Consider the following 10,505-nt stretch of genomic DNA (forward strand, 5'->3'; position numbering starts at 1 on the left):
GACATTTTTAAAACGTATTTTGCTTTTTTTTTTTGAGATGGAGTCTTGCTCTGTTGCTCAGACTGGAGTGCACTGGTGCAATCTTGGCTCACTGCAATCTCTGCCTCCCGGGTTCAAGCGATTCTCCTGCCTCAGTCTCTCCAGTAGCTGAGACTACAGGTGTATGCCACTACTCCTGGCTAGTTTTTTGTATTTTAGTAGAGACAGGGTTTCACCATGTTGCCCAAGCTAGTCTCGAACTCCTGAGCTCAGGCAATCTGCCTGCCTCAGCCTCCCAAAGTGCTAGGATCACAGATGTGTGCCATCGCACCCAGCCTATTTTGCTTGTTTTTAAAATACTTGAGATGCATATTGAAATACTTAATAGATCACATATGACTGGGGTTTGTTTCAGAATAGTTCAGACAGTGGGAGAGGAACAGTGTGCAGGAGGTATAGATGCAACAAGACTGATCTGAGTTGATAGTTACTGGAGTTGGGTGATGGATACATGGAGGCTTTATTGTCCTGTTCTACTACTGTGTGTTTTTTTCCCCATCAAAAACAAAAACCTAAGGCTGGGTATGGTGGCTTACAACTGTAATTCCAACACTTTAGGAGGCTGAGGTGGGAGAACCTATTGAGACCAGGAGTTCCAGGCTGCAGTGAGCTGTGATCACACCACTGCACTCTGCCAGGGCACCCGAGTAAGACCTTGTTTCTGAAAGGGTCTGTTGCCCTGGCTGGAATGCACTAGCATGATCACAACTCACTGCAGCCTTGATCTCCCAGGCTCAGGTGATCCTCTCGCCTCGGCCTCCCTCCCGGATAGCTGGGACCACAGGCATGCACCACTGTGCCTGGCTAATATTTTTTATTTTTGTAGAGACAGAGTCTCCCTGTGTTGCCCAGGCTGGTCGCAAACTCTTGGCCTCAAGGGATCCTCCCACCTCAGCCTCACAAAGTGCTGGGGTTTGTAGGTGTGAGCCACCATGCCTGGCCTAAAAATCTTTCAAAAAAGAAAAAAAAAACCTCGTTTTTTCTCATTGGGCTTATGAGCTCCTGAAGTTCCCTTACCTTTGCATTCCCCACTGTATCTTGGTACAATCTGATAACTGTGAGATCAAAATCTAACAGGAAGAAAAAAAGCTCTTTTCAGAGGAAGTACCTGTAGCTCTGGCATGTTGGGGAGCCTGAGGTTGGGCCAGATTTGTAATCTCAGCAACATCATCCATTTCACACTACACCCTGCTACTAAGGAACCTTAGGGAGGGACACACCTTCTGCTCCAGAGAAAGGACTTGGCTGACAGCCCACCTGCCCTGTTACTAAACAGATGGAGAGATGCTGACAGTGAGTAACCTATGATTGTCCTAAAGGCTCTGATAAGCAACAAGCTAGGCTCCACTGTGGCAGCTTGTCACTTATCAAGCTCAGGAATGCCACGTACTTGTCAGGACTGGGGCTGCCTGTCAGACAGGTTTTATCTTGGGCAAGTCTGTATATTAAGCCAGGCCTCCAGCCTACATTTATCATCTCTAATTATCGATAGCTGTTTAAAGACTTTCTTTCCTTTTTTTGTTTTTGTTTTTTTAAGAGACAGTCTCGCTCTGTCGCCCAGGCTGGAGTTCAGTGGCATGATCATAGCTCAATGCAGACTTCAAACTCTGGGCTCAAGCAATCCTCTCACCTCAGCCTCCAGAATAACTAGGACTACAGGCATACACCATGCCCAGCTTCTTTGAAGACTTTCATCCTCAGTGTGAAATTACCGAGGATACACAGGAGCCTCCATGAGGGCATACCAGTGTGACTACTCCCCACCCATTCACCCTCCATGACATAGACAAGAAGTCCAAGCTCATAGTAATGTAAAACCATTTGTTTAATTCTAAATCAAATCACTTTCACAACAGTGAAAATTAGTGACTGGCTAAAGTGTGCCACTGTACATATCATCATTTTCTGACTGGGGTCAGGACCTGGTCCTAGTCCACAAGGGTGGCAGGAGGGTGGAGGCTAAGAACACAGAAAACACACAAAAGAAAGGAAAGCTGCCTTGGCAGAAGGATGAGGTGGTGAGCTTGCCGAGGGGTGGTGGGAAGGGGGCTCCCTGTTGGGGCCGAGCCAGCAGTCCCAAGTCAGCTCTCCTGCCTTAGCTCCTGGCAGACGGTGAGTGGGGACCTACAAGGTTCAAAATCAAATGGCATTTGGCCAGCCTGGCTTTACTAACAGGTTCCCAGAGTGCCTCTGTTGGTTGAGCTCTCCTGGGCTCACTCCATTTCACTGAGTCCGAATGATTCATTTTGCTACCCACAACTTTTCATTATTCTTCTGGAAACCCATTTTTGTTGAGTCCATCTGACTGAAGTCCTCTCTCCCTCCATTAGTTGGGGCACTGCACTGAGGGGGGGGGTCCCACCAATTCTCTCTAGAGCAGAGACACTCCAGAGGCCCCTTCAACTTTGGGGATTTCCAGAAGGTGATAAAAAGAGCACTCTTGAGTGGGTGCCCCGGAATGTGTAAAATCTATCAGGCACACTATAAAGCTGGTGGCTTCTTCCTACCAAGTGGATTTGGCAAATGAACCACCTACTCAATACTTTATATTTTGTCTGTTTAAACACTGAACTCTGGTGTTGCCAAGTACAAAGGAGAAGGGGTGAGGGCTATGAAGAGGGCAGGGCTTCCCTCATCTTCCTCAAGATCTTTGTTTCCACAAACTATGCAGTCGTAATTGGGAAAAAGCTCTAGGTGGGGCTTCCTACCATTTGTTGGTTATTGCTGGGGTTAGCCAGAAGCAGTGTGGATGGCAAAGTAAGAGAGAGGCCCAGAGGAAGCCCATCTCCCCCCAGCTTTGAGATCTCCAGAAAGAGGCTGGATTTCTGGGATGAGGCCTAGAAGGCAGAGCAAAAACTGTTCCACCAGGTGAACGGTCCTACCTACTTGGTACTATACTTCCTCAATAAGATTCAAAGGAAGCAGCTTGTGAAACTGAAAATCAAATCAAGGTATTGGGAAGACTAATTTCCCCTCGATTCCACAGGAGGGAAGACCACACAGTATCATTGTGCTGGGGCTCCCCAGGCCCTGCACCTTGCTTTACAAATCATCAGCGGTTGTCTGCTTGGAAGTCACATGCTTCCCTGGTCTTAGCACACATAACAGGAGTTTTCAGGGAAATCTATCAAGCCAAACCAAAATCAGGGTCACATGTGGGTTTCCCCTTCCCTTGCCTCTTCATGAAGGACAACTTGGCTTCTGAGGATGGTGGTCTTCTGCATGCAGTTGGGCTGACCTAACAAAGCCCCCAGTTTCCTGTGGCAGGTTCTGGGAGAGGATGCATTCAAGCCTCTGCAGCCTAGGGGACAGGGCTGCTTGTTCGGTTATTCCTGCATCGGAGCTCCAAATCCCACCAAAGTCCTGACTCCAGGTCTTTCCTAATGCACAGTAGTCAGTCTCAGCTTCAGCAGTATTCTTGGCTGTATGTTCTCTGGCAGACAGAGGCAGATGCACATAGTTTTAGGGAGAAAGCTGATGGGAAATCTGTGAGTGAAGCCACATATCTCACCAGGAATAATTTATGCCAGGAAACCAAGAAGTCATTCAAGTTGTTCTCTGAGGCCAAAGACGCTGAGCACAGCCCAGAGCCAATAAAAGATTTGAGTCTCTGGTGAATTCATGAAGTGACCCCAGCTTTAGCTGCTGCAATTATTTTTATGGGACAGCAATTTCTTGCATCTCTACAGAGGAAGAGGAGGGGGAGGGGGAGGAAAGAGAACAGAGTGGCACTGGGATTTGAAAGGGGAACCTCTCTATCTGAGGAGCCCCCACTGGCTTCAGAGGCAACTTACCAAGGGGTATTTAAAGAGATGAAAATTTCCAGAAATACCATTTGATGCATCCTTTTGTTTTTGTAATATTAAACTCAGTTGAAATTATACTCTGACAGTTTCTCTCTTTCTGCCTCTTCCCTCTACAGAGTCAGGACCTGCTGAACCGGTTGAAACAAGATTTCATGGTGTCACCCATGAGAGAGGACCAATGCCAAGGCCTGAGGTTATAGGGTGTTTACAGCAGTGGCAATACTCAGGGGTCATCGCCAACTGGTCTCGAGTTCCAAAGCTCTGATGGAGAAACAAGACTCCTTGATGTGTTACTGATCCCACTGATTCCAGGAGTCAAGATTAGCCAGGAAGCCAAACACCAGGAGTTGGGGTGGCACGTCACCAGTTCAGAGCCCTGCCACGGATGTAGGCAGGAGCCCAGAATTAGGCGATCAGGAGCCAGAACATGATCACCAGGGCCACAAATAGGAAGAGGCGTGACAGGAACTGCTCATCCACATACTGGGGTGTGCCAGGGACAGCTGGAGAGACAGGAGGGAGAAAACAGGCTGTCAGAACACTGCAGCTATGCACACTACCCACTCAGGCCAGAAGTTGACAGCATTAATCTTGTATCTCTTTACAATATCAGAATCCTACACACAAAAGATTTCTTTTTTTTTTTTTGAAACAGAGTCTCGATCTGTCATCCAGGCTGGAGTGCAATGGCACAATGTCAGCTCACTGCAACCTCCACTTCCCAAGTTCAAGCCATTTTCCTGCCTCAGTCTCCTAAGTAGCTCGGATTACAGGCATGCACCACCATGCCTGGCTCATTTTCATATTTTTAGTAGAGACGGGGTTTCACCATGTTGGTCAGGCTGGTCTTGAACTCTTGACCTTGTGATCTGCCCGCCTCTGCCTCCAAAAGTGCTGGGATTACAGGCGTGAGCCACTGTGCCTAGCCTTTTTTTTTCTTTTTGAGATGGAGTTTTGCCCTTGTTGCCCAAGCTGGAGTGCAATGGCACAATCTTGGCTCACTGCAACCTCCGCTTCCTGGGTTCAAGTGATTCCCTTGCCTCAGCCTCCTGAGTAGCTGGGATTACAGGTGCGTGCCACCACACCTGGCTAATTTTTTTTTTTTTTTTAATTTTTAGTAGAAACAGGGTTTCACCATGTTAGCCAGGCTGGTCTTGAACTCCTGACCTCAGGTGATCCGCCCGCCTCAGCCTCCCAAAGTGCTGGGATTACAGGTGTGAGCCACTGTGTCCAGCCAAAAAAAATTTCTAAACCCCAAATAGTATCAGGCAAAATGAAACTATGTGGAACAATAACAATAAGGACAAGACATGGTCCAATTTATCATAAAAGGTTTGGCCTGTACATGCAAATAAACCAGCTGATTAACAGAAAACTCTTGCAGGAAATAATGAAAGCAAGCCTACTGTTTGTTAAGTATATTCTATCTGCTAAGTGTTTTGTACATGTTATTATTTGGTGGATATTATTATTTCCATTTTGAGTAGGAAGCAGCTGAAACATAGATCTGAGGTGACCTGTTCAAGATTGAAAGGCTCAGAAGTCAGTGGCAGAGCTCTGCAGTCTCTCCACACACTGCCTCTCAAGGGCCCCACAGGGATTGCCTTCCTTTTCCAGAAGAGAACTAGTACCCAGAAAGGCAAAATGACTTGTCTTTCAAGTTAGTGGCAGACAAACTGGGGTGAGAACCTAAGTCTCCACTCCTCTCTGCTTTGAGAAAAGCAACCATTTAGAGCTCCCTGTCCTGACTTTGGGGGAAGGAGGATAAAATAATCTGTATCCAGGATGGTCAAATTGTATCAAGCATGACAAGGGAAAACTGTGACTGTGGCAGGGGAATAAAGTGATCCAGAGTCTAGCCTGACTGTGGAACTCTACTTAGCTGGGGAATCCAAGGTTAGCCTTGGACCAGGTTAGAAGCATGCAAGCTATCAGGCAGGTTCTTGTTGGCTTCACAGGGATATGCCCTTTCTTCAGGGCAGAGTACTCCCTATCTTTTGGGGTATCCTTCCTCTGAAAAAAAAATGTGAACAGAGGATAAACCTTCAAGGCAGATAAGGTAAGAAAGGGCATTCCCTAGATATCTTGGTGCTGAGATTCCTCAGTTGGATGCTCTGATGGATTCATGAAGACAGGCAGGCAGACAGTCAAGCAAGACTTATAGATCGCTTGCTGTGTACCAAGGACCAGGGTGGGGATGAGAATAACTGGGATGACCCAGTTACCGTCTTTAGGGCATAAGCTCTTGGCGTGAACCACACAATGGTCACTTCTGTACCATACGCTGTGTCCAGTGTACATGAAGCTCCGAGTGCAGGCAGAGCTCAACCGATCATGGCATCTCTGCAGGCTCCACAGTAAGGATCTTGGCTTGGGTGTCAGACTGTGATAGAGTTCAGGGCACCCACCTCATTGCCTTGCTCTATACTGAATGCAGATGGCACTTTCAAGCAGTAGGAGGGAGAAATGCAGCAGCAGTTGGTGGACCTAGGCATGGTTCCCACAGGAACTAGGCTTGTGACTAGCCTCATGTTGTGTCCTGAAGGAAGCTGGACAGAGATGCCAGAGAATGGATATGCCCTCACTCTTGATGGGTCATTGCGCATTTCCATGTCCCCAAATGGTCAAAGTGGGGAGTAAATGTGCAGAACTAGGCTTTTCCTTAGCTGAGTATCACTTGTAGTTTTTCATTTTATAGACATGGGGTATGTCTTGGTAACATTACTGAGCATTTTCTGACCTGTTAAACGGAGCTAATCACACACTTGTTCCATAGGGTGGTTGTGATGATCCCCTGAGCTTGGAATGGAAAGTGCTATATATATGCCTAATAGTTGGTAAGTGCTCAACATTGTTACTGTGTCTATAAGTGATCTGAAAACAGCTTAAGACATTTTGAAAAGGCTGATTATACATGTAGTGACAATTATCTATAACTTATATACTGCTGAATTCCAAGGAGTTTTCAAGCAATATTACTAAGATATCTTCCTAATTTCTCAAGGAAATAGGGTCTTACCTGGAGGAGGCCGCCCATCGTTTATATTAAATGCTGTGGCAAATATCCCAAAGGGAAATGCCCCAATTCCAAAAGACATCTGGAAGCCACCATCTCCAAATCCAAATCCTTGAAATCCCTGTGTGGAAGAAAGGCAATTAAGGGCAGGAGAATCGGGCAGGTTTCTCCTGTGCCTGTCAAAACTCAACATACCTCACGTTGTCTTGCATGTGGCACCTGCCTCTTCTCCCTACCTTGTGCCACATGTTTCCAAGGTGGGGGACAGCTTTTCCTCCCATATATACACTGAAGTAGAGGAACTCTTGCAAACCTTAGCTTTTAGCTTAACCCTTTTAGCCTTAGCTTCCAGCTAAGAATCTATGAATGGGCCAAAAAGGACTGGCTCTGACCCAGTGTGAAACAGTCTGCTGACATAAGTCAGCACTCTGAGGGCTTGAGGATATTTTCCAGAGTCCCACATTAGCTAGTAACATCTTCCACATGCTTTATAGCAGCAATATGGACAGTCACCCCTGTGCCCAAGGGAACATCAAAGAAGCTACACATTATCTTTAATAGCAAAAATGTTGAAACCTATTTAGCCAACAATGGAAGTTATGATCAAAATCTTGATACATGCATTCAAAGAACCATTATCCTGACTTAAGCGGTTAACACTGAAAAACTCTTGTGAACAAGTTATCCGACAAAACTGCTTGAACACTGTGGTCACAAGTACACGACAATATGTAGGTATATGGACAAGTTATGGATTAAAATTTCTTCTAATATTGTTATACAGAATTTTTACATTTTAAAACACTTCAATGTTTTCTGATTATAAAAGTAATATATGCTTGCTATAAGACACTCACACATTACAGAAATAATTGACAAAGAAAGTCAGAGATCTTCTATTCACCTTCCCACTTCACAGTCACTCCACTTTACCTCTGAAATAACCACTGTCAGCAGTTTGGTGTATCACCCTCAGTTTTTTTCCCTGTGCATGTTCTATACCACATCATCTTTCACATGAAAAGATTCAGTAGGAACAATATTGTAAATAAATAACTCCCTTTTTAAAAGTGTGAGCTCTGTGGTAGGCACCATTGTTAAGCACTACGACACATAAACCATGTTTAATTTTTACATTAGCTTCATCTGCATTTCACAGATGACCAAACTGAGGCTTGGAGAGGTGAAATAACTTAACCAAGGAGTACAGTTTAGATCTAAAACTAGGTCAGTTTGATGTGAAAACACATGCTTTTCTTTTTCTTTTCTTTTTTTTTTTTGAGACAGGGTCTCGTTCTGTCACCCAGGAGTGCAATGGTGCAATCATGGCTCACTGTAGCCTCAACCTCCCAGGCTCAAGCAATTCTCCGATCTCAGCTTCTTGAGTAGCTGGGACCACAGGTGTACCCCTCCATGCCTGGCTAATTTTTAAACTTTTTGTACAGATAGGGTCTCACTTTGTTGCTCAGGCTGGTCTCAAACTCCTGGGCTCAAGTGATCCTCCCACCTTGGCCTCCCAAAGTGCTGGGATTAGAGGCCAGAGCCACTGTGTCCAGCCTTCATTCTCTTAATTACTGTGCGCATCTTTCAAACATTTTTGTCTCTTCCCCTGCATCCCTGATGAGAAGTTTAGAACAAATGATTTAAAAAATAATAAAAAGAAGACAGACTATTGGGCCAAATGCTCTTCACAAAGAGCTCAATGGCCTTCATTTATGAGTCTTTTGCAAGTCACAAAAGTAGCTGCTCTCTGTCACACACTGAGCAGCCTGGCATCTAGTTCCAAGCTTCTTGCCAGATGGTATCACCTAGAAAGCCTAACAGCTGACTTAATGAGAGGGCAAACCTAAAGGGAAGCAAAACAAAGAGTTTCCATTTCCTCAATACAAAATGCCTCCTACTCAGTTCAAGGTTAAATCCAAGGGCTCCTGGGACTGAGGCTGCCTTACTTGGGAAGGTGAAATTGTTTCATCAGGAACCACAGATTCATTCAGTGCAATCCTGGGGACTAACCATTCTGCTTCCCTTCTAGCAACATCCATATGATCTCACCAGTCTGCACATTTGGTGGGATTATGTTCCTGGGCCAGAGTATGCAAAAAAAAAAAAAAAAAAAAGTCACTAGCAGCTGCAGGTGCTTATAAATGCTAGCGGTATGCACTTCGGTCATTAAGACCAGGGCCTCTGGCTTCCAGGGGCCTCTGATTCCTGCATTAGTTGCTAATGCTCTGTAGGAAACCAAAACCTGGGAATGTTAAAGTGGTGTCACCTGGTGGTCAAGAGCAGCGACTTCAATACCAGCCACATCTGGGTTTCAGCACTCTATGTGTGGCCCTGGACAGATCACTTTACCTATTTAGGCCTCAGTTTCCTCCTCCATTAAATGAGTTGATGTGAGGCTTAAATGAGATCATGCATATAAAGCTCTTCACATATAGTTATTTCCATACAGTAACAGTTCAACAAGTGTTCACTGCTAGTATTATTATTAAGTGTAATCTGGAGAAAAGAAACTTAAGAACCTTCATTTCTTTCTTTTTTTGAGACGGAGTCTCGCTGCATTGGTGCAATCTCAGATCACTGCAACCTCTGCCTCCCAAGTTCAAGCGATTCTCCGGTCTCAGCCTCTCGAGTAGCTGGGACTACAGGCACATGCCACCATGCCCAGCTAATTTTTATGTTTTTAGTAGAGACAGGGTTTCACCATATTGGTCAAGCTGGTCTCGAACTCCTGATCTCAGGTGATCCACCTGCCTCAGACTCCCAAAGTGACTCATTACAGGCATGAGTCACCGTGCCCAGCCAAGAACCTTAATTTCTATCAAGATCCCTGACTCAATAATCCTACTCCTGGAAATCCTAATAAAATGCCATTATTCAAACTCAAAAAATAAAAAAAGAAAAAAGTGGCAGTGCGCGGTGGCTCACACTTGTAATCCCAGCACTTTGGTAGGCCGAGGAGGGCAGATCATCTGAGCTTGGGAGACCAGCCTGACCAACATGGAGAAACCCTGTTTCTACTAAAAATACAAAAATTAGCCAGGTGTGGTGGCACATGCCTGTAATCCCAGCTACTCTGGAGGCTGAGGAGAACTGTTTGAACCCGGGAGGCAGAGGTTTTGGTGAGCCGAGATCGCACCAACGAAACTCCAGCCTGGGCAACAAGAGTGAAACTCCATCCTAAAAAAAAAAAAAAAAGTGTGCAGAGATAGTCACTGTAGCATTATTATTTAAACAGCAAAATGGGGAAACAACTAAAAGGTCCTTCGATGAGGAAAACCCAAATTATAATGAACCAAAACTCAATGAGTTCCCAGTAATAGCATGGAAAAATAAAAAATAATAAAAAACTCAATGGGATAAATGGCAGCCTAAATAATAAAGAGGACACTTCAGAGCATCATGGAAAACCTGCCAAAATTAAATTTTAAAGCAAACAGAATGGTGATGGCTACATAAAAATACATATGCATAGCATACAGATAAAGAGAACATGAGGAAATGAGAATATACTTGTTCTGGGCTCTTGGCAATGTGGGTAAATATTTTGCTTTTAAAATTTCTTTAACATTTTAACAGAATTTTTTTTTTTTTTTTTTTGAGACGGAGTCTCGCTCTGTCGCCCAGGCTGGAGTGCAGTGGCC

At 45.1% G+C, this 10,505-nt stretch overlaps 1 protein-coding gene across 3 annotated transcripts in view; it reads right to left on the reverse strand.

Annotated features, from left to right (window-relative positions):
* Positions 1–1,845: 1,845 nt before the first annotated feature.
* The window catches only part of RNF185 (ring finger protein 185), a 32,479-nt gene continuing 23,819 nt past the window's right edge, over positions 1,846–10,505 (reverse strand). For all 3 annotated transcript variants that reach the window (XM_011938328.1, XM_011938329.1, XM_011938327.1), the window contains 2 exons: positions 6,865–6,982; positions 1,846–4,348 (listed from right to left, as the gene is read on the reverse strand). In XM_011938328.1, coding sequence (XP_011793718.1) covers positions 4,251–4,348; positions 6,865–6,982 — 216 coding nt within the window. In that variant the 3' untranslated portion in view covers positions 1,846–4,250. The remainder of the gene's footprint in view (positions 4,349–6,864; positions 6,983–10,505) is intronic.

The sequence above is a fragment of the Colobus angolensis genome, unplaced genomic scaffold (genome assembly GCF_000951035.1).
Source record: "Colobus angolensis palliatus isolate OR3802 unplaced genomic scaffold, Cang.pa_1.0 Scaffold171, whole genome shotgun sequence".
In the NCBI taxonomy this organism is placed as follows: domain Eukaryota; kingdom Metazoa; phylum Chordata; class Mammalia; order Primates; family Cercopithecidae; genus Colobus; species Colobus angolensis.